The sequence below is a fragment of the Grus americana genome, chromosome 33, assembly GCF_028858705.1.
Source record: "Grus americana isolate bGruAme1 chromosome 33, bGruAme1.mat, whole genome shotgun sequence".
Lineage (NCBI taxonomy): Eukaryota > Metazoa > Chordata > Aves > Gruiformes > Gruidae > Grus > Grus americana.
In genome coordinates this window covers 88,057-111,839 of record NC_072884.1, presented here as the reverse complement: position 1 = coordinate 111,839, position 23,783 = coordinate 88,057, and the positions used below count along the sequence as shown (strand labels likewise).

The 23,783-nt window shown below is 50.2% G+C and overlaps 3 protein-coding genes across 3 annotated transcripts; 2 read left to right on the top strand and 1 right to left on the bottom strand.

Moving 5' to 3' along the window:
• The first annotated feature begins 186 nt into the window (after positions 1 to 186).
• On the top strand, positions 187 to 1,209 carry LOC129198466 (olfactory receptor 1020-like). Its single transcript, XM_054807755.1, has one exon. It carries the CDS (start codon positions 187 to 189, stop codon positions 1,207 to 1,209), a length of 1,023 nt encoding a protein of 340 aa, XP_054663730.1.
• A 9,364-nt stretch (positions 1,210 to 10,573) lies between these two features.
• On the top strand, positions 10,574 to 11,509 carry LOC129198465 (olfactory receptor 14A16-like). Its single transcript, XM_054807754.1, has one exon. The coding sequence runs from the start codon at positions 10,574 to 10,576 to the stop codon at positions 11,507 to 11,509; it is 936 nt and encodes a 311-aa protein (XP_054663729.1).
• Positions 11,510 to 18,314: 6,805 nt separating this feature from the next.
• LOC129198464 (olfactory receptor 14C36-like) lies at positions 18,315 to 23,301 on the bottom strand. Its single transcript, XM_054807753.1, has 2 exons — positions 23,106 to 23,301; positions 18,315 to 19,297 (listed from the first exon to the last, which is right to left on the bottom strand). Exon 2 carries the CDS (start codon positions 19,272 to 19,274, stop codon positions 18,315 to 18,317), a length of 960 nt encoding a protein of 319 aa, XP_054663728.1. The 5' UTR covers positions 19,275 to 19,297; positions 23,106 to 23,301.
• Between the last annotated feature and the right edge of the window lie 482 nt (positions 23,302 to 23,783).

Sequence of the window (23,783 nt, the reverse complement as noted above, 5' to 3'; positions counted from 1 at the left end):
TTCATGGACATGCTCAGAAGTAAATCCTCCTCCAGGAGAAGCTTTTCTTGATCTTTCTTTAGTCAGGGAGCCCTTAACAGGACCGACTGTGTTGTCTGCTATAAGAGTCAATCACTTGATTTTCTCAGGAAAAACCTTTTCCAAAGCATCCATCACACATCCTTTTTAAGGCAAAAGCAGACAAAAATGTTCTTTCCTAAAGTCCCCGCTCTTGAAAATGGGAAAAGAGAAGATGAATCTATGATGATGATGGAGAAAGGTGAATGGGACAATGGGACATCATTGTTGGAGTTCCTTCTGTTAGGATCAGGAAATGTCCCCTCACTCCAGGCACCACTTTTCCTCCTCTCGCTCATCATCTACTTGGTGACCATCATTGTGAACATCCTCATAGTTGTGCTGCTGGTTGCAGAGCAGCATTTGCACACTCCCATGTACTTCTTCCTGGGAAATCTGTCCTCCTTGGAGACCTGCTACAGCTCCACCATCCTCCCACAGCTGCTGGCCAGCTTCCTGACTGGGAATAGAACCATCTCCGCTCATGGCTGTATGGCTCAGTTTTATGCCTTTGGCTCTTTTGTAACTACGGAGTGTTACCTGCTGACAGCCATGTCCTACGATCGGTACCTGGCCATATGCCAGCCCCTGCTGGATGCAAGCCTCATGACCTGGAACATCTGTCTCCAGATGGCAGCTGCATCCTGGCTAACAGGACTGGGGTTTTCATCAGTAGTCACAGTCTTCTTATCACAGTTGCAGTTCTGTGGGCACAGGGAAATTGACCACTTTTTCTGTGATTTTATCCCATTGCTGGAGCTCACCTGCAGTAACACCAGACTGATCACAGCTATAGCTTTTGCACTGTGTTTCCTGAGCATTGTCTTCTCCTTTGTGTTCACGCTGGCCTCCTATGTGTGCATCATAGCTGCCATCTTAAGGGTGCCGTCCAGCATGGGCAGGCAGAAGGCCTTCTCCACCTGCTCCTCTCATCTCATCATTGTCACTGTTTTCTATGGCACCCTCTTCATTGTCTATATGATGCGCAGAACAGCCCCCCTGAGGCAGCTCAACAAAATGCTCTCCTCCTTCTACACCAGGCTCACGCCCCTGGTCAACCCACTCGCCTGCACTCTGAGGAACAGGGAGATCAGGGAGGCCTTGAGGACAGGGCTCAGAAAAGCCCTGACCTCCACCCAGAGCTCATGGTAGGTGAATGACCCTCAGCACAAACCATGTGTGGGTCTTTCACAAAGACAAGTGCTGTGTACTGGATGCATCTTAGAAGTGTGTGCCCTTGAGCTTGCTTGCAGAGTAGCAGGGGGATGAAAGGGTCTTGGGGGCAAATAATAAATGGTTCATAATAAATGGCTCAGTGCTCCTCTGGTGCCAGCTGCCCTTCTACTGCTTGATCTTCGCTTTCTTGTAGGGAGATAATGACAACCACTTCCCCATCCTTGCTCATTTTTCCTTGGAGGATCAGGCTTAACTCCCCAGCTCTCCTGCCCTGGTGGAAAGCTTTTATTCAATTCCTCCAGAGCCCATGGCAAGGGTGGGTTTGGGGGCCTGGTTCCCCACAGGTGTCTTTAGCTTTGTGCACGACAGAAGCCTTGGAGTCACTAGGGCTGCTGTCACCAGGGCTGACTCACCTTTGGCTTCTTCACAAGGAGCCCCAGGGCCTCTTCTGCAAAGCTGCTCTCTGACCTCTCAGACGCTCGGCATGGGGCTATTGTGATTATTCCACCCCCTCTGCAGGACTCTGCTCTTGCCTTGGCTGAATTTCAGGAGGCTCTGGAAAGCCCCATTCTGCAACATGTTGAGGTTCCCCTCAATAGCAACCCAGCCCTCCAGGGTCTGGAGCACCAGATAACAGAGACCAGAGTTCTCTGCTCAGTGATGGATGGACACCAAAGAAACCTCCTTAGTGAAACCTTGAAGTGGGTCATGAAGGAGTTTTTAATCTTGTCACAAAGAGACAGAATTATCTTGGGTCTCCTCTACGAACCAAACTCCTTCTGGAATATTGCAGGGGGTTTGTGGGACCATGTAGAACCTCTCTAGGATGTTTGAAGTGGATTGTGGGAGTGTGAAAAGCTTATGCTGAGTCCAGGGGAAGGGTCAAAGGCAGGGAAAGGGAGGGAGCAGGGTGATTCAGAGAGCAACAATTCTGGGAAAAATGGAGAGGAGGGGTGACAAAAGGGGACAGCCCCATGTCAACAAGTGGCTGGTTGTACAATTACCTGGGTCAGACTGGCAGCTGATTACTGCCCTACTTGAAGATTGCTGTGATGTTTGAGTTTTTTCTAGCCATCAGAAACTTTGCCCATCATTGTGACCTGTCCAGGGTGATGGAGAACATCCCCACAGTGACTTTGGTCAGGCCTCCAGCAACCCAGGGCATCCCTTCTTCTCCCATGGGTATGTGTGTGTCCATAGGAGTCCATTCCTACCATAGTCTTCCCTCTCTGTAGGAAGCAATTCTTTCCCACAGACTCTGCTAGGAGGTTCAAGGACCTGGGAGGCTTGAAGGCAAACCCAGCCAGGGAAAGCTGAAGAAGAGGAGGCACTGTGAATCTCAGTCTTTCCCTGTCCCTTGCCACTACCTCCCCATTGCCCAGTGTGTCCACCTCTTCCTTAACTCTTGCTTTTTGTTCTTTTTATTTTGTTCTGTTCTGAGTTTGGTGGGGGTTTTGGGGTTTTTTTTTTTGTTTTTTTTTGGGGGGGGGGTTTGGGGTTTTTGTTTTGTTTTGTTTTGTTTTAACCAAAGTATCTGCGAAAGCTATTTTCGTTGTCCATTACATCCCCCCTCAGTAACTTGAACACTAGCTGAGCTGAGCTTTGACTTACCTAGTGCAATCTCTCTAGTTGGAAAATGTCCCTATATTCATCCAAAGTTGGCATGATGTCATATGGTATGGAATATCCCTTTGGGCCAGACCATCAGTTTAACATTGCAATGAACTCCTTCCCTAGACCTCTAAAGACATGAAAGTCAGAAGCAAACTAAGTTTCTGAGGACATTGATTGACCCCACTGAGGGCCATTACTGACAATGCCCTGAAGGGAATGGCCAATGTCTAAAGGGAATGACAAATGTCTAAAGGGAACGACAAATGTCTAAAGGGAACGACAGAACGAGGTGCTTCTGACTTTCATGTCTTGAGAGATTCCTTCAAGCTTCTTTCAGTATCTGAAGGTTCCTGCAGTTCAGGAACATGGCCCCAGAGGGCTCATTAACATGCAAAATGTCCTAACAAGCCAAACCTCTGTGCATAATTTTCCTTAATTCTTCAGGTCTTGTGTGGCTTATTTGAATGATTCCAGGAGTGTAGCCAAACAGAGAAGATTTCAGTAATAAATAATAGGAAAATATGATGTCTTCCCCCTTCCCCTCAGCTTTCTTTACTTTTCTGCTTACAGAACAAGTGATCTCGGCCTTCCCCAATTCTTACTGATCCACAGCGTCTCCCAATGAAATATAAATATGTAGGAAAAGTAATAGCCTTTCTGTCAGGCACTTTATGGGCAATCTTCACCTCCCTCATTCCACACTCCACAGACACCCTGCCATTCCTGTGACTGGATACCTGGGACTTGCATCATGCTTTCTCAAATCCAAACTTTTTCCACTGAAGTCAGTAGCTGAATGTTTCAGCTCATTTGCACCAGTTCCCATTTACTTTATTTGGAGAAATAAGCAGCACACAGTCACAGAGGATGTTTCTTACCTGTCAAGAAAAAGAAAGGAATACCTCAGTAAAAAAATAAAACACATTCCTCAGCTGTATATTAAGCCCAAGTTACATCCAAGTAACCCCTAACCACATCCACCACTTGTTGTTCTCCTCCAGAGTTCTGCCTCAAGGCACAAAGGCCTGGGACACCTTGCTGGCGAAGACTAAGTTCCCCTGGAGCCCCAGGGACAGCTGGAGGGAGCCCAGAGGGGGCAGAGAAAGCGCTGCCTTGGGCTGGTCCTCTGCTGCTGAGCTGGGCTGGGCTCCTGGGATGGAGGGAGCTCATGGCAAGCGGGCAGTGCTTGTGAGAGACAGCTCTACCCAGGAGCAGCTCCCTTGCAAAGTGCAGTAGGGCTGCAGGCACTGCCTGCGGGCAGCGATGGGAGAGGAGACAGCGTGCAGTCTCGAGTAGGAAGACAACTTAGAGCTCATTGTGGGAGAAATCTGCACCACCCTTGACACGGCAAGTGTATAGCTTCAGCAGAATGCAGATGACGTTCCTGAAGGGGTCTCCTAAAGCTGCCACATCCCTCACTTTATGAGATCTGTTAGAATGGGTGTGTGAGAAACCGGACTGTAAGAACTTTTGTCTCAAAGATCGCTTTGCTGAAGCGGCAAACACCTCCAGCTACTAAGTGCGATAAGAATGATAAGGACAATGATAAAGACGATTGCCGGGTCATAAGGACGATTGCTGGGTCGTAGAGACTTTCAACCTGCGAAAAACGCCTTGCCGGGTCATGCGCCACAGAGTCAGATAACAGTCGCATGAAGAACAGGGCTGAAACCATGGAAGCCGTGTTGTACATGCCATTGTGAAGACCGCCACCAGTACAAAAGGGGACTGCCAAGATGAGGGTGGCGCGCCTTCACCCACCGTCGCAGAACGAGAGGTTTGGACCCCTGCACCGAGACACCGTGGATCCGTGGCAGTGACTATTCTTGCGGTTCTATCCTGGAGTCTGGCTTGGTTTTCTGCCTTTCTTTTCTGCCCTGTCCTATCGCTCTTATCGGTTACCTTTACCTTTTCCTTTTTTACTCTTTTCATAATAAAAACTGTTTCTGGTATACGGCATTTGACCTCGTTTGTGTCTTAATCTAGCTCCTGGGATCGTATCGAAACCTCCCTGATATTGGATCGGGACATGGTGTCACAGGTTTCTCAGTGTGGAGGAGGAAGATTTAACCCCATGTCAATGAGTGCCTGCTGCACCATGAGAGGAACAGCTCCCTTCTCCCAGGAAGAGCTACAGGGCTATGAATCCAGGTGTGCAGTCAGAGGTGCCCAGGACTGTCCTTCAGAGCAGGGTCCCTACACCCAAGGGGGGTGTGTGCTAGGGCAGGGACCCTGCCATCTGCCAGGGTCAGCGCTCAGCCTGCCCAGGGAGCTCCAGTGGTGCTGCAGGGGGAAGCTGTGGGTAGAAGGAGCAACCCTGAGCAGGGCAGGGTCCTTCTGCTGTTGAGGGTGCTGCGTGGGTCAGGGCTGCTCACAGCTCCACATCACCCCCTGGACACTTCCCAGGGGACTTTTTATGATTACTGTCAAGGCAGGGATTACTGTGAAGACAAAGAGCTTTCCTGAGTTTGTGCTTTCAGTTTCTTACTGCTGGTGAGGGCTGGGAGGGGAGAGAAATGGGGAAGATAAGTTTGGACAAGATACTGAGGCTGACAGATCAGTAGGTCTGCTGGAAACCTGGTAATGTCCCATCACCCACACCTCAGCCTAAGACTGCAGCAGCAGCATGTTTTCTTGCTGCGGTTTTCTTCTGACTTGCTCCTCTGGACCACCAAACACCATGATGGCCCAGACTGTGCCCTGCCACCAGAAGTTTTCTGCAGGGCAGAGCTGAGTGTACAGAGGGTGGGATGGGAAAAGACAGAGAAACAGCTAGAGTGTCAAAGAGTCACAGAATTATTTATTATTTAGTTCGGAAAAGACCAAAGTTCAACTGTAAGAGCTCCAGGCAGTGGAGATACGTCAGGAGAGGGGAGGAAAGTGCTGTCAGAAGTGCTGTGGAGGATGGATTTGGGCAACTCCCTGTCTGTTCCTCCAGTGCAGATGCCTTCTTCTGAGCAAGCCCCTAGTCTCCCACCCAGAACAGCTTCTACCACAAAGACCATGGTGTCCAGGGCATGAGCTGCCTCCTCTGCACCCAGAACTCCAGCAGAGGAGAGCTGTGTGTCTCCTGACACTGCCCCTGTACTCCTGCACAACAGAGGGACTTTGACTTCCCAGCAGTGTTGATGTCAGGGGTGTGTGCACAGCAGGGTAAGGTAATGGGTCTCCAGAACATTTCCCTGCTTCTTTGCCTTCTTTGGCATGTGTATATGGTATTTCCCCATGTTCCTCCACCTGAGTATGGTGCTCCTGTTATTTTTCGTAGGCTGTCTGGGGCCTGGAGTTTCAGCTGTGGTTCAGACCTTGACCCAGAGTGTCCTGCCCATGGATGTGTCTGCATGCGAATGAGGTGTCCCAGCCCCTTTCTGATTTTGGGCACCCCAGGAAATGCAGTGCATGGGGCTGGGGAATGTGACTACTGTCTTTTCAGAAGACCAGTCTCCTACTCTCTCCCTTGACTTACGGTCATCCAGGCATTGCATTAGGAAATCATGCAGTGCAGTGCTTTGGGAAATTATTGGGAAACAAGCAGACTCTCTCTAAGAGCCATAGCACCTCAGGACACTTGAGTGCCTCCCTGCAGTATCATGTCAAACTGTTCTCCACAAGGGCACAGCTCTCCCACAGTATCGTTGTGGTATCTAAGAGCCCCACAATAAAGCCATGGAGATACTGAGGCTGTGGAAGTGCTGCTGGGCATTTTCCAGCGTGGACATGTGAGCAGATGAAAAGTGCCCTGCATGTCCTTGGTTAGATAGTGTTGAGACCTTACCCAGAACTGGACAGAACTGGACCAAGAGTGGTTAGTCTGGTCATCTGAGAGAGGAGCCAAAACCTCTCTGTCATTCGCTGCACATCTGGTCTGAGAACAAGAGAGAGAGGAGTTTGGAGGTCTGCACTTTGGATCTAGCCCTGCTCTGTCCAGTTCCTTTTTCAGAGTAACTTCTGAGTATGATCATCCTCTACCTGAGAAAGGCAGGACAGGGCAGCTGGGAACAGGACTGCTGGAGAGACCAGCTCTTGCGATGGTATGCTAAGGCACAGGGATCTATTTTGTCTCTCAGGACTCACTAGTGTTATGCTGAGAGCCATCCAAATACTGAGGATTTCTACCACTTCACTGAACATGCCCCAGCACTGCAGCCCACCTTCTGGAGCACAGGGCAGGAAGATACTGAGCAGCCTTCCTTCATGATGGGAGCACCCCACGTGAGGGAGAGTGTGCACATAGTGATAGTTCCCACTGCCCTCTCTCATGATCATGCATGAAGACAGAAGATGAAGGATAAATTGATGTTAGGGCAGGGTGTCTCTCAGTAATGGTTGATTCAGATGCAGTCACCTCTGCTCAGAATGGTAAAACCAGAACAGATAAATTTTTTCCAGGAATTTCTAGAGGAAAGTGGCCCAAGTTCTAATGTCATCTCCAGGACATGGAGACTATTCCCACATAGGCATTGCATCCAGGCTCTGGTGTTCAGCCCATGGAGTCCAACCTCAGTGATGCCCTTAATATAATGCTTTTTTCCCCCTGCATCTGCATTCCTGTGTACTAGCTGCTGTACAGTAGGTCAGACTACTGAGGAGCCCACTGGCTGAGGCCCCTGCTCCTAAAACGAGAGCAACTGAAGGGAGCATGAAGGTCCTCTTGAGAAGGAGAGAGGCAATGCGGGAGGTTTCTCTGAGAAACAGAACAGGTTTCCCTCAGAGAAGCCTGCCCTAGCGTGTCCGTGTCTTTTTCTCCTTGGACAGCACCCGAGTCCCAGAGGCAGCAAATGACCAACAGCAGCTCCATCACTGAGTTCCTCCTCCTGGCATTCGCAGACACACGGGAACTGCAGCTCTTGCACTTCTGCCTCTTCCTGGGCATCTACCTGGCTGCCGTCCTGAGCAACGGCCTCATCATCATCGCCATAGCCTGCGACCACCACCTCCACACCCCCATGTACTTCTTCCTCCTCAACCTCTCCCTCCTCGACCTGGGCTCCATCTCCACCACTCTCCCCAAATCCATGGCCAATTCCCTCTGGGACACCAGGGCCATTTCTTGTACAGGATGCACTGCCCAGGTATTTTTTTTCCCCTCTTTTTTTCTAGCCCCAGGATTACAAATCTAGACTGAGATGCCTGAATTGACTCAGATGAATTCCTTTCCTCAGCAGGGGTAAAGGAGATCCCTCCCTGTCACTGTCTGGGTGTCCTATGTAATGATGGGAGAAGAAAGAGTGATTCTTAAACCTAACTCATTTCCTGAGAAGAGAAATGGCATTGCTGGAAAAATTGCTGTTCCTCTCTCAGCTGAGAGAGGAAACATCACTGATTACTTCAGTCTGTTGCAAGGTAGGTTCCCCTGGAGCCCCAGGGACAGCTGGAGGCAGCCCAGAGGGGGCAAAGTGCTGCCTTGGGCTGGTCCTCTGCTGCTGAGCTGGGCTGGGCTCCTGGGATGGAGGGAGCTCACGGCAAGTGGGCAGTGCTGCAGAGAGATGGCTCTGCCCAGGAGCAGCTCCCCTGCAAAGCGCAGCAGGGCTGAGGACACTGCCTGCGGGCAGCAAAGGGAGACAGGAGAAATAAGACTGATGTACAGGCCGTGTGGAGTGGGAGGACACTGAGAGCTCAGTGAGAGGGAACTATCTCACAACCATCTACACAGTAAGTCTCCTGCTGCAGGGCAACACAGATGAGTATCCTGGAAGTGTCTCCTAGAGCTGGCACATCCCATCCCGTGGCAGATAGAATCTAGAATCTGGCAGGATGACTCTCAGGGTTGTCGTAGTGTGAAGAAAGATGTGCTGCAGGGCAGGGCTTCCCTGCTGCGCTCTCAGAGGGACAGGGCATCACAGCTCCCTTTTCCTGGGGATGGCTGCAGGAGTGTGAAGCTGGGTGTGCACCAAGGGGTGCCCAGGGCTGTCCTTCAGAGAAGGGTCTCCGTGCCCCAGGCTGTGTGCTGGGACAGGGACTCTGCCACCTGCCAGGGTCAGCACTCAGCCTGCCCAGGGAGCTCCCCGCAGCACCGGAGGGAGAAGCTCTGGGTGGAAGGAGAGAGCCCCAGCAGGGCAGGGTCCTTCTGCTGTTGAGGGTGCTGCGTGGGTCAGGGCTGCTCACAGCTCCAGATTAACCCCCGGACATTTCTGAGAGGAGTTTCCATGAGTGTTTTCAATGCAGCAATACCTATAAAGACAAAGAGCTTTCCTGAGTTTGTGCTTTCAGTTTCCTACTGCTGGTGAGGGTTGGGGAGAGGAGAGAAATGGAAAAGAAGGCAAGTTTGGACAAGAGATGGAGACTGACAGATCAGTAGGTCTGCTGGAAACCTGGCAATATCCCATCACCTAAGACTGCAGCAGCATCACGTTTTCTGCCTGCGGCTTGAAGTCACTGCCCAGTAATGTTGATGCCGGAGGGTGTGTGTGTGGGTATGTGGGTGTGTGCACAGCTGGGTAAGGTCATGGCTCTCCAGAGTGTTTCTCTGCCACTTTGCCTTATTCACTACAAGCATTGTGGTATTTCCCCATGTTTCCGTATCTGCCCATGCTGCTGGTTTTGCTATTGTTTGCAGGCTGTCTGGGCATGGGAGTTTCAGCTGCAGTTCAGACACTGAGCCTGAGCGTCCTTCTACAGATGTGTCTCCATGGGAATGAGATGTCCCTGCTCCCCTCTGACTCCCTCTGGTGTGGTCACAACACCCCAGAGTGGTTGGTACGGTCATCTGTGTGAGGAGTCACAACCTCTGTGTCACTCTCTGCCTGCCTGGGCTGAGAACAAGAGAGAGAGGAGTTTGGAGATCTGCACTTTGGATGTGGAAAGCCCTGCTCTGTACAGTTCCTTTCTCAGAGTAACTTCTGAGTGTGATCATCCTCCAGCTGAGAGGGGCTGGACAGGGCAGCTGGGAACAAGACTGCTGGAACAAGACCAGCTCTCCTTACTCTGTGCTAAGGCACAGGGAGCCATTTGTCTCTCAGGACTCACTAGTGTTGATGCTGAGAGCAATCCAAAAGCCGAGGATTTCTGGCCCTTCGATCAATGTGCCCCCCGTGTGACAAGGGCATCTCAAAATGAAGGAAGCTCCTGTGCAACAGCCCACCTTCTGGAGCACGGAGCTGGAAGATGCTGAGCAGCCTTCCTTCGTGATGGGAGCACGCCACGTGAGGGAGAGTGTGCACATAGTGACAGTCCCCACCTGCCCCTCTCTCGTGCTGATGCCTGCAGACAGAGGGCGGATGGAGGGACATTGATGGGAAGGCAGGTTCTGTGTCAGTGGTGAGTGATCCAGACCCAATCACCTGTGTGCAGAACAGGAAAACCAGAAAAGGTAAATCCCTCCCAGGGCACTTTTTGAGAGAGGAGTGGCCCAAGTGCTAACATCATCTCTCGCAGCAGAACATGGAGACTGTTCCCACAGGCTCACGGTATCCAGGCTGCTGCACTCAGCCCAGGGTGTCCATCCTGAGTGAGTCCTCAGTGAGTGGGGCTTTTGCCACTTCTGTTTACCAGCTGCTGTAGAGCAGGTATGACTCCTGCGGAGCCTATTGTCCGAGGGCACTGCACCATAGGGCACACTCAGTCAGAACAGTGAAGGAAGGGAGCAGCATGAAGGTCCTCTTGAGAAGGAGAGAGGCAATGCGGGAGGTTTCTCTGAGAAACAGAACAGGTTTCCCTCAGAGAAGCCTGCCCTAGCATGTCTGTGTCTTCTTCTCCTTGGACAGCACCCAAGTCCCAGAGGGACTAAATGCCTAACAGCAGCTCCATCACTGAGTTCCTCCTCCTGGCATTCGCAGACACGCGGGAACTGCAGCTCTTGCACTTCTGCCTCTTCCTGGGCATCTACCTGGCTGCCGTCCTGAGCAACGGCCTCATCATCATCGCCATAGCCTGCGACCACCACCTCCACACCCCCATGTACTTCTTCCTCCTCAACCTCTCCCTCCTCGACCTGGGCTCCATCTCCACCACTCTCCCCAAATCCATGGCCAGTTCCCTCTGGGACACCAGGGCCATTTCCTATGCAGGATGTGCTGCCCAGGTATTTTTTTTCCTCTTTTTAATCTCAGCAGAATTTTCTGTTCTCACCATCATGGCCTACGACCGCTACGTTGCCATCTGCAAACCCCTGCACTATGGGACCCTCCTGGGCAGCAGAGCTTGTGTCCACATGGCAGCAGCTGCCTGGGGCAGTGGTTTTGTCTATGCTGTGCTTCACACTGCCAATACATTTTCACTACCACTCTGCCAAGGGAACGTCTTGCAGCAGTTCTTCTGTGAAATTCCCCACATCCTCAGGCTCTCCTGCTCCAACTCCTACCTCAGGGAAGTTGGTCTGCTTGTCAGCAGTTTTGTCCTTGCTCTTGGATGTTTTGTTTTCATTAGTCTTTCTTATGTGAAAATCTTCACTACTGTGTTGAGAATCCCCTCTGAGCAGGGACGGCACAAAGCCTTCTCCACATGCCTACCTCACCTGGTGGTGGTCTCCCTGGTTATCAGCACCAGCATGGTTGCCTACCTGAAGTCCCCCTCCCTCTCCTCCCCAGCTCTGGATCTGGTGGTTGCAGTTCTCTACTCCATGTTGCCTCCAGCAGTGAATCCCCTCATCTACAGCATGAGGAACCAGGAGCTCAAGGGTGCCCTGGGAAAACTTATACGTTGGTTTCATCTTCAGCAGCACTAAGCTGCCCATCTCTCTTCTCAGGTTATTCCTAGTTTTTCCCAGGGCAGGTTTGTGCTTTATTTGCTTTTTGAATTCAGACATTACAGATGCTTGAATTCACCCCAGATCTCCAAAGGCGTGATCCTGCTGTGCCTTCTAACCGCGAGGCCTTTGGGAAATGTGTCATCACTCTGTCAGACTTGGCTTCCTAAGGATCGGCTCTGTAATAAAAGCACCTCCCAAGCACAGTGCCTGAAGGTTGGGCTCTTCTTGGTACCGAAGTTCGGAACAGGCTCCAGGAGCTGCACTCTCCATAGCGTATTGCTGACCTTGGTTCTCCATGGGCTCCAAGTGGAGGGGCACAGGGAGATGTGTTGGGGAACGAGGGCTGGACTCAGCTCCTACTTGTGGGTGCCCAGTGCCTCTGCAGAAGGTCAATTGACTCTGAATTGCCTGCCCAGGGCTGTTCTTCATTCAGAAGAGCTAAAATGGCAGATGCCCGCCTTTCTCAAGGGGAATCCGGAGCCCCCAGGAGAGCAGAGGGCATCTACAGGAACACCATGTTCCTGCCATGGGCCTGACAGAACAAGTGACCCAAAGATAAAGCACTATATTTAAGTATCCACGAGCAAAGAAGGTCTCTGCCAACACCAGCAAGAGCAAGAAAGGGAGCCTGGCAAATGATCCACATCTCCCTCAGTAAGGGACCATGGCTTGGTCAGTGTGTACATGGGAAAACATCTCAAGCCAGGGTGAATGCTCTGACCTTCCTTCTTCCACAGCTGCAGACCCCCGGGAAGGGGCTCAGTGGCAGTCCTCCCCACCCAGCTGTATCTGCTTCCCAGCCTGACCAGCACCGTCAGTGCGGAGTGACACCATGGCCCGGGGCAGCACTGCCAGCTTGGGGCCCTGTGAAAGGGGAAAGGGGACAGCAGCAGAGGGATCAGATGGGAGCTGACCTAGCCTGGAAATTGTCTTGCAGAGCAAAATGCTGGTGTTCAGCTAATCCAAGGCAATGGCCAGACTGGGGGTACCATAAAGCATGCTTGTGGTGCAGGGCCAGAAATCCTTGCTGGCCTGGTTCTCCACCAGGCCAGGGAAGTGTCTGAAGGATGAGTGTCCCACAGTCGCCCTCTCTTAGTGCCATAGTCCCTCCTGAAGCGTGGCATTGAAAGAGAGGCCGGATCCCTGTGTCAGGCCTTGAAATGAGGGAAACGTGACCCAAAACCAACATCGCTTCATTGCTCTCCTTCGGCCTCCAAGCCCGGCACACGTCTTTGAGACAGCCACCCCACCCTGTGTGTTGTCACCTCCACACAAGGAGGCCTTTCCTGGGCTGAGAGCCTCTGTGATCCCCACAGGAAAAGGCAGCATACTGAGGAGAACCTGGGAAACTGTAGACCACCCCCACACCCATGGGGGCCCTCAAGAGGCCCTCGGTCCAATGATCCAGATGGGCTTGTTGCATGAGCAGACAGAAGAAATTGCCCCGGGAGCCTCATTCCAGCCCCATCTCCTCGTACCAACCATTTCACAAAATGTTTGAGGTTTGAATGGACCTCTGGAAGGCATCTGGTCCAACATCCATGCCCAAGCAAGACCACCCAGAGCTGCTTGCCCAGGAACATCTCCAGATGGCTTTTGAATATCTCCAAGGAGAGAGACTCCACAACCTCTCTGGGAAACCTGTGTGAGGCTCAGTCACCCTCCGAGTGAAAAGTGTTTCCTGATGTTCAGACTGATCCTCCTGTGTTTCAGTTTGTGACCACTGCCCCTTGTCTTTCGCTGAGCACTACTGAAAAGAGCGTGGATCCATCTTTGCACCCTCCCTTCAGGTATTTAAATACATTAATAAGATGCCCCCTGGGCCTTGTCTTCTCCTGACTGAACAGTCCCAGCCTTTCCTCATAGGAGAGATGCTCCAGTCCCTTCATCATCTTTGTGACCCTTCATTGGACTCTCTCCAGTACATCCACGTGTCTCTTCTACTGCAGAGCCCAGAACTGGACCCAGTACGCCAGGTGTGGCCTCATCGGTGCTGAACAGACAGGAACACTCATAGAATCATAGAATCATAGAATGGTTTGCGTTGGAAGGGGCCTCAAGATCATCTAGTTCCAACCCCCCGTGCTGCAGGCAGGGACACCCTCCACTGGACCACATTGCCCAAAGCCTCATCCAACCTGGCCTTAAACACTTCCAGGCATGGGGCCTCCACAACCTCTCTGGGCAACCTGTTCCAGTGCCTCACCACCCTCACAGGAAAGAATTTCTTTCTAACATCTAATCTCAATCGACCCTCCTTCACCTTAAACCCATTACCCCTTGTCCTGTCACTGCACTCCCCAATAAACAGTCCCTCACCATCTTTCCTGTAGGCCCCTTCAGGTACTGGTAAGCCGCAATTAGATCTCCCTGGAGCCTTCTTTTCTGCAGGCTGAACAATCCCAACTCTCTCAGCCTGTCCTCATAGGTGAGGTGCTCCAGCCCTCCCATCAGCTTCGTGGCCTCCTCTGGACTCGCTCCAACAGCTCCATGTCTCTCCTGTACTGGGGCCCCCAGACCTGGATGCAGGACTCCAGGTGGGGTCTCACGAGAGCGGAGTAGAGGGGCAGGATCACCTCCCTCGACCTGCTGGTCACACCTCTTTTGATGCAGCCCAGGACATGGTTGGCTTTCTGGGCTGCAAGCGCACACTGCCGGCTCATGTTGAGCTTCTCATCAATCCTCTCCTTCAACCTGCTGGCAATGCTTTGCCTAATGAAGCCCAGGATATGATCAGCCTTCTTTGCTGCAAGGGCACGTTGCTGGCTCATGTTTAACTTTGATTCCATCAGGACCCCCAGGGCCTTTTCTACCAAGTTGCTTTCCAGCCAAGAGACCCTCAGCACATTCAGGTGTGTAAGGCTGTTCCTTACACAAAGGACTTTGCTCCTTACGAGGCACCCTCTGGGCCCAGACATTCAGAGAGTTTCCAGTCCACTTCACTGTCTGCTCATCCAGCCCAGATTCAACAGCTTCTCTATGAGAAGACTTATCATGGTCTTAGGGGAGACAGTGGCTTTTTCACATCCTTTGTCAACAGGGTTCCTGACCCGTATGCCTGTGAGTCCACATTTTCCCTAGTTTTCCTTTTACTGTTTATCTACTTGTTGAAACCCTTTTTGTTGCCCTTCAGGTCTCTTGCCAGATTCAACTCGAGGTGGGCTTTGGCTTTCCTAATGCCATCTCTGCATGCTTAGGAAGTTATCATCGATGCCCTCCAGAAACCACCTGGGTGGCTTATGCCCTGCTATGCTGTCCCTCAGGCAGCTACCAAGGTGGTTCAATTCCACCATGAGCACATGAGGATTCTTCCAGTTGTTTGAAAAAGGCCTCATCTAGCTCTTCCTAATCAAGCAGTCAATAACAGACACCCACTAAAAGGTCACGCATGCTGGCCTACCTTCTAATAGAAGGATATGAGAGCTTTCACTGCAGCGCTGTCCCATAGACATTTCCTTATTTGTCAGCATACGCTTCAGGACATTTCACTCCAGCCCTGCTTTCTTGATTGCTATGCTCCTTTTGTTCATAGAAGCCTTGGCTCGCCTTTGCCATCCATCGCTCTCTTATGTGATTGTTGGTTATTCTCACTCCTCCAATGTCCCCAGTTTAAAGCCCTTTTTAACAGGTTTCCCAGCCAGATAGCAAAGATAATTTTACCCCACTTTGTAAGGGGTTAATTCTAGCGGATCTCTTCCAGGTAGTGGCTGGTCCTCAGAGGTGGTCTGATGGTCATAGAACCTAAATCCTGTTCTAGAGAAGTGGGGAGGAGCTGGAAAGGGTCCAGCGGTCCAGAGGTCAGAGCAGATGGGGTTAGGGGCTGTGTGTGGAGAAGCTAAGAGACATGGGCTTCTTTGGCCTGGATAGGTGAAGGCTCGGGAAAGCCTAGTAGGAGCTCGAGATAGCTTTAAAGTTGCTTTCAGTATTGATGGAACATTTTTTTGGAAGTGGGAAAAAGCATGAGAAAGGAAAACCATCAGAAAGTGCAGACATGGAGGTACTGACTGGACATGAGGAGACCGAAATGCCACTCTGAAGGTAGTCCTGTGGTGTAACAGGTCACTCAGAGGGAGTCTGGATTAGGTCATGGCTTTGTGTTTCAAAGAACAGCCAGAGAGGACTGCAATACATCGGCAGGGCCATGCCAGGGTGAGAACAAGGTGAGGAGTGTGTGGGATGTCTGCAGTGTGCAAGGAAACAGGCACAGGTGTGGGACACCATAGGACAGCCTGTGGTGGAAATGGCTGAGGATGTTGCCAAGGCTGAAAGACACCAACAGAACGGAGGTCTTTGTCTCCTTGTCTATGGCCATTGTCTCTGCCACCAAGGTCTATGAGGATACACGTTGTCCTCATGGCATCGGGGCCTCATTTCCTGTGTGCATCCCCCCAAGGAGGGTGAGAGGTGTCATACTGTTGTCCTTCCCTCAGCATCACACAACCCACATCCCACTGCCTCACAAAGAACCCTGAGCCTCATGTGATGGACAGGATCTCCCTTCCTAGGCACTGGGGTCAGTACTTGTCCCTCCTGCTTCATAAAATACACCAAGTCTCTACGCAGCATCAGAGCCACCAGCACTTTGCCTTTGCCTTTGCCTGCCTGTCATCACTGCCTCCAATTTTCTGCTCTAACAAGTCCATGGGGAGCCTGTGTTGGTAATGGCCCTCAGTGGGGCCCATTAACACTCCAAGAAACTTCAGCGTTTGCTTCTGACTTTGACTCCTTGAGCAGTTTGTGCAATCTCTTCTCGGCATTGCAGATCCGTGCACTCAGCACCAAATACCCCATGGGGCTCATTACAAGGCAGAGAGCCCTCAGGTGTCTTGTCACTTCCCATAACTGTCTTCAAGTCTTCAAGACTTCTACAGCTGAAGAGGTTTCAGGATGATAGGTAAAGAGGAAGAGTTCAATGAGTACTTAATAAAAAAGGAGGTTTGAATTTTAAAGGCATTTTTAAAATTTTTTTTCTGGTTACAGGAGAAGTGATAGCAGCATTCTCTAATTGCTATTGATCCTGAAGGTCACCTAAGCAGATACGGGCAGTTAGGAAAAGCAGTCCCTTGAGGCCAGATACTCTAGGGACACCCTTGCTCCTCACCTCCCCAGCCCCACCATTTCTTTGATTGGACCCCTGGGCCTGGCATCACTTTGTCCTCACATCAGACTTCTCCACTGAAGTCTGCAGCTGGAGGTTACAGCTCCTTGGCACCAATTCCCACCTGCTTTCCTCAGAGAACTGGCTGCACACAGGCACAGGAGGACTTCTCCTCATTGCCAAAACCCAAAAGTTACACATGATGCAATTTAATAAGCTTTAAAAAACTCTCCTCAGCTGTATGCCAAGTCCAAGCTGCATCTAATGAGAGGTCCACCTTCTACTGGGGATATCCGTACAAGAATAGGAAAGGATAGATATGAACATAATTAAGGAGTTGGCTCAAGCGTTAGCTCGACTTCTCACAGATGGGACAAGTTTGTAACTGCCTGAAGCTCAAAGCAGCAACCAGATAGTTTGGAGGTATCTATCTGAATGATCAAAGAGCAAGGGGAGGGGGAAATCTGGAGAGTCATGGGAAGGGCCATGTGTCCAGATAGTCTGCCTTTAGACATGGTCATTTAACCAGGAGAGGTTTTTATCTTCCCAGGCAGAGCTCAGTTGTCTGACCACAAACATTGATTGCCACCATTGGAGGCCCCAGTACATCTGAGGTGTTTGCCTGGGACAGGCAGCTATCTCAGAGGACCCGTGGGAGACTGGAGCCCCTTAGAAGCTGCAGGCGGAGGCTGGTCAGAGGGTCCCAGGGCATCAACACTGGCACTAGGTGTCTGTGTCGCTGTATCTGAAGACATTTGTGTCCTGCATCCCACCTAATTTCTGAATAATCACTTTTTCTTTTCAAAATAAGGACACAAAATTTACCCAAGACTGGTATATTAAACAAAACAGAGACTTTCAAAAGGTGGAAAGTGTGTGAACAAATTTATTTTTCTCCTTAAGGTTGCCCCCAAGCTTCACATCCTCAACCAATCCTTGGTCAATCGTGTCCAGTTTTGTTTCCTTGAGATACCAGGATTTTGCACTTTCCATTTGAGTGACTTCACCTTTGTTGATCTCTCACTTTGTGGGGCTCCAGTAACTGCCCACTCCAGGCACATGCTGTCCCTGGAGATCCCCCAGGCGCTCCAAGCAGCTCCTGAGTCTTCTCCTGGACGATGTCCTCTTCTGTGTTACACGTGGAACGACCCTGGGTATTTACCTCAGTGACCACTCACCTTCTCCACTGTTACCAGACATCCAATGGCTGACTCCTAAATCCAACCCATGATTTCTAAAAGCTACCAACATGACCATGAGCTTTTCTCTCCCAATCCAAGCACCAACAGGCCCTTCTGTGGTTAAATTCCTGGGTTCTCTTGTTGCCATCAGCTTTGGAACAACAGCCCTATCTTGTGGAACTGTAATAAGGTGATCCCATGTTACTACAGAGATGCAATGACAGAGTCTGCTCTGACCAGTGTGAGACAATTTTTATAGAAGCTTCTGGTGAGACAGAGCAGTTTCATTCCTCAGTAGAAGTAAGATGAATCCAGACATTTATGCAGGACAATAATAACAACAAATAACAACATGTAACTTGATAACAATAATGATAAGTAAAATAAAGTAAAATAAAATAAAATAAAACAAAGCAAAAGAAAAACAAAACAAAAAGAACCACAAAACAAAAAGAACCACAAAAAACCCAAAGTGTAGGCCTGCAGCGGGATACCTTGGGTGTCATTTGTGGAGAGTAATGGGAAGTTTGTCACTATTAAGAAACATCCATGAAATCACTTTCCTAATGGCATGCCTGAGTTCCTGGTTCCTCATGCTGTAGATGAGGGGGTTCATTGCTGGAGGTACCACTGAGTACAGAACTGTAACCACCAGATTCAGAGTTGGGGAGGAGATGGAAGGGGGCTTCAGGAAGTTGAACATGCCAGTGCTGATAAACAGGGAGACCACCGCCAGGTGAGGGAGGCATGTGGAGAAGGCTTTGTGCCGTCCCTGCTCAGAGGGGATTCTCAACACAGTAGTGAAGATTTTCACATAAGAAAGACTAATGAAAACAAAACATCCAAGAGCAAGGACAAAACTGCTGACAAGCAGACCAACTTCCCTGAGGTAGGAGTTGGAGCAGGAGAGCCTGAGGATGTGGGGAATTTCACAGAAGAACTGCTGCAAGACGTTCCCTTGGCAGAGTGGTAGTGAAAATGTATTGGCAGTGTGTCCCACAGCGCTGAGAAACCCACTGCCCCAGGCAGCTGCTGCCATGTGGACACAAGCTCTGCTGCCCAGGAGGGTCCCATAGTGCAGGGGTTTGCAGATGGCAATGAAGCGGTCGTAGGCCATGACGGTGAAGAGATAAAACTCTGCTGAGATGAAGAAGAGAAAGAGAAAGAGCTGTGCAGCACATCCTGCATAGGAAATAGTCCTGGTGTCCCAGAGGGAACTGGCCATGGATTTGGGGAGAGTGGTGGAGATGGAGCCCAGGTCGAGGAGGGAGAGGTTGAGGAGGAAGAAGTACATGGGGGTGTGGAGGTGGTGGTCGCAGGCTATGGCGATGATGATGAGGCCGTTGCTCAGGACGGCAGCCAGGTAGATGCCCAGGAAGAGGCAGAAGTGCAAGAGCTGCAGTTCCCGCGTGTCTGCGAATGCCAGGAGGAGGAACTCAGTGATGGAGCTGGCGTTGGACATCTGCTGCTTCTGGGCATGGGGACCTGTCCATGGAGGAAAATGCAGTGACAAGTTAGGGAAGGCTTCCATGAGGAAAACCTGTTCAACTTCTCATTGAAACACTCCAAACTGCCTCTCCCCTTTCATGAAGACCTTTGGCAGGTCCCTTTCTTGAGCTCTCATTGGTGCTGGCTGAGGGGGCCATAGGGAGCAGGGGGCTCTGCTGTGGATTCTGGAGGAGTCAATCCCATCCTATATCAATATGTAAATAGTAATACAGGTGTCATTGTTTAACCCCAGCTGGCAACTAAACACCACACAGCTGCTCGCTTACTCCAGCCCCACCGTGGGATAGGGGAGAGATTCCGAAGGGTAAAACTGAGAAAACTCATGAGTCGAGATAAGAACATTTTAATAACTGAAATAAAGAAACAAAACAAAACAAACCTAACTGAAAAAGGAAGAGAAAAGAAAAGAAGAGAAAAGAAGAGAAAAGAAGAGAAAAGAGAAGAGAAGAGAAGAGAAGAGAAGAGAAGAAAAGAAAAGAAAAGAAAAGAAAAGAAAAGAAAAGAAAAGAAAAGAAAAGAAAAGAAAAGAAAAGAAAAGAAAAGAAAAGAAAAGAAAAGAAAAGAAGAGAGAAGAAGAGAGAAGAGAGAAGAAGAGAGAAGAAGAGAGAAGAGAAGAGAAGAGAAGAGAAGAGAAGAGAAGAGAAGAGAAGAAAAGAAAGGAAAGGAAAAGAAAGGAAAAGAAAAGAAAAGGAAAGAAAAGAAAAGGAAAGGAAAGGAAAGGAAAGGAAAGAAAAGGAAAGAAAAGGAAAGAAAAGGAAAGAAAAGGAAAGAAAAGAAAAGAAAAGAAAAGAAAAGAAAAGAAAAGAAAAGAAAAGAAAAGAAAAGAAAAGAAAAGAAAAGAAAAGAAAAGAAAAGAAAAGAAAAGAAAAGAAAAAAGAAAAGAAAAGAAAGCCACCACCACCAATAATAATAATAATAATATCCTGTGCAACATGATATAAGTAATCTTGCTCTAGCAGGGGGGTTGGACTAGATGATCTCTAGAGGTCCCTTCCAACCCCTACCAATCTGTAAATCTGTGAATCTGTAATAAATTGTAATGAAAAGGAAAATAACAAAAAGAGAGATAAATAAAACCCAAGAAAAACAATTGATAAGAATGTGCTCGCCACCTGCAGACTGATGCCCAGCCAGTCCCCGCACAGTGATCGCCACCCCCCAGCCAAGTCCCTTCAGTTTATATGCCGAGCGTGATGTCACATGGTATGGAATATCCCTTTGGCCAATTTGGGTTGGCTGTCCTGGCTGTGCCTCCTCCCAGCTTGTTGTGCACTCCCAGCCTTCTTGCTGGCAGAACACGAGAAGCTGAAAAGTCCTTGGCTCAGTGTAAGCACTGATGAGCAACAACTAAAACATCAGTGTGTTATCAACATTATCCTCATAGTAAATCCAAACTACAGCACTATATCAGCTACTAGGAAGAAAATTAAGTTTATCCCAGCAAAACCCAGGACAACAGGGTGATCTCAGATTAAATCCACTTGTGATATCAAAGACCTTTCCAGCATTGTTGCTCCCAAACCACCCAACTGCAGAGCAGAGCTGTGGGGATTTTGGTTTGTTTTCTTTGTTCTTGTTTCCCCACCACACCTGAGGAGTGTTTTTAAGGTAGAAATCCTTGGCATTTCTGCTGCACTCCAAGTGAAATCTTGTGGGTCTTGAGAGACAAAGAGGCTGTTCCTAAGTGCAGTGTGACGAGAACCTGTCCATCGGTCCTGTTCTCAGCTGCCCTGTGCTGGCACATCTTTGAGATGGAGGAAAAATGCACTCAGATGTCCCCCTGAAAAGAAAGTGGACACTGCTGAGAGCAGAGGAACCCAGTTTCAAAGGACAGATCTCCAACCCCCTCACCCTGTCTCTGTACGCCCCTTCCAGCCAAGGACACTGAGGGCTCATTGCAGCTGCCCACATGCAGCTGTACAACAGCATTTATGTCTTCAGTGTCTCCACAGCTTCTCTGCCGGGCCCTGACATCACAACAACTTCAATGGAGAACTGTGTCCTTTTGGATGCCCTAAACATGGGGTGTCTTGGAGAGTCAGTTTTTTTCCTACCTGTGAATGCTGTGGGGCTCAAAGCCCCACAGGATAGAAAGGGGCTTGGACACCTTCCTCCCAAGGACACCTCTGCTTGGCAGGACCCACAGAGTAAATGTCTGAGCTGCAACTGAAACTGTCAGCCCGAGAGAGCCTCAAAACAAGAACCAGAGCAGCATGGGCAGGTAGAGACACAAGGAGAACTACCACAATACTGCTGACAGGGAGGGACAGATGGACACTCAGGGGAGTCTGCTCTGCTGGAGGTTTGGCTGCAGGTGACCTCATATCATGGACCTCATGGCAATGAGAACAGAGGCTCTGATGGATGTAGAGGAGACCAGGAGGGACTTGTTTGGAGGGAACCATCTTCATTGAAGTGCTGACAGGGAGATGCTCAAAACCTCCTCCCAGCTACTTCTGTTGGCATTTTCCTCTCCCTCCATGCCCATGTCTCTGCTGCCTCGAGCTGTCTCTGCTGGGAACTGTTTCTCTGTCCCCATGTCTGTCTCCTTCCTATGACTGTCCACAGACCTCATCTCACATGTTGTGTGCTCAGCTCCATCCTGCAGACACCTCCTGGTAGCAGGACATTCCCCAGGGGGTTCTCTCCGTGTGCAGTCACTAAGAAGCAGGTCAGAGCAGCCTTGACAAGGCTGGAAAGGTGACACTGCTGCTCTCTGTAGGGTGTTGATTTTCAATGCTCCCAGATTTTTTCACCTCTCATTGAAAGAGGTTTGACGTTCTAGTATCTTCTTCAGAACTTAGAGATGACTTCCCATCTCGCACTGACCAGCCAAGGAGGTGTCTCATGCCCTTGATCCCACGGCATTGAGGGCAGAGGCTCTGCTGGGTGGGAGAGGAGACCACAGGGTTACTCCGGGGAAGGTGTCTGCACTGCAGTGGATGGCAGGGAGGTGCCTGAATCCCCCCTCCCACCGCATTTCTGGCAGTAGTTCCCTCCGACTGCCTGTCCATGTCTGCTGCCTGGAGCTGTCCCTGCTAGGAGCTGTTTCTGTCCCCACCTCTCCTCCCTGTGACTGATCACAGACCCCATCCCATCTGCTGTGTGCTCACCTCTGCCCTGCTGACACCTTCTGGTGACAGGGTACTGCCCAGGATCATCTTGGTGCTTGGATGTCCTAAAGAACAGCTCAGATAAACTCTGAGCTGACCACGAAAACAATGTTGGTGTTATCTGTAGGCTGAGGTGGGTGAAGGGACATATGAGGTTCATCACTAACCTATTGATCTCCCAGTGCAATGTTCCAGGCTTCCCAGTCTCATGTACAAACCTGACAACTCGATTACCATCCAACCTGCCTCCCCTCCAGAGCAAGAACCTGAAAGCAAAGACTCTATAAAGTGCCTTCCCCTTCAGGTAGCCCCTGCCTTCCTCTTGAAAAGTCCCCTGAAAAATGTCCTGCTCTAAAGCATTTTCTTCTCTGTACTGGAGAAACTGGGAGAGCCATCCTGCCAGATCCTATCAGCCAGGGGGTGTGCCAGCTTTAGAAGACCCCTGTGCCAACCCCATCTGCATTGCCCTGCTGCCAGAGACTTACCATGTCAAGGGCTCTGAAAGTTTCTCCTCCAGTGAGCTCTAAGTTTTCTTCCCACTCCAGAAAGCCTTTAACTTCTCACCATCTCCTCCCCACTCAGTCCCTGCAGGCAGTGCCCTCAGCCTTGCTTCACTTTGCCAGGGAGCTGCTCCTGGGCAGAGCCATCTCTCTGCAGCACTGCCCACTTGCCGTGAGCTCCCTCTGTCCCAGGATCCCAGCCCAGCTCAGCAGCAGAGGACCAGCCCAAGGCAACACTTTCTCTGCCCCCTCTGGGCTCCCTCCAGCTGTCCCTGGGGCTCCAGGGGAACCTACTTTGAAAGAGACTGAAGTAATCAGTGGTGTTCCTCCTCTCATCTCTGGAGAGACACTTATTTCCAGCACTGTCATTTCTCTCTAAGAGTCAGAGTTAGGTCTAAAAGTCATCTTTCCTTGTCCCATTCATAGAAAGGAGACCCAGACAGTGACAGGCAGGGATGTCTTTTACCCAGATCAAGGGATGTGATTCAGTTGAGTCAATCAAGGCATCTCATTCTGGGTTTGTAGTCCTAGGATTAGAAGGGGACTCAGCTCCCTCCCATGCCTACTACAAACCCTCAGGAGGTGGGATTCCTCTTGCCTCAATTCAGATGTGCACAAAATACCCTTTTATAAACTCCCATGCTAATTAATGGAGATGGAAGCCAGGAATGAGCTGTTCAGATGAAACACCTGGTGACATTTGAGGTGCCAGAGGTAGTCCAAGACACATGCAGGTAACTACAAGCTCTGATGGGTCAATGCTGAGAGACAGGGTAGCATCAGGGGACATCATCTTGGAGGCTGGTGGGGAATTGCTTTGGCCAGGTGAAATGGCAGCACATGCCCACA

Bases quoted from the DNA above. Each gene is read 5' to 3' on its own strand.
- LOC129198465 (XM_054807754.1), top strand. From the start codon at position 10,574: ATGCCTAACAGCAGCTCCATCACTGAGTTCCTCCTCCTGGCATTCGCA.
- LOC129198464 (XM_054807753.1), bottom strand. From the start codon at position 19,274: ATGTCCAACGCCAGCTCCATCACTGAGTTCCTCCTCCTGGCATTCGCA.
- LOC129198466 (XM_054807755.1), top strand. From the start codon at position 187: ATGTTCTTTCCTAAAGTCCCCGCTCTTGAAAATGGGAAAAGAGAAGAT.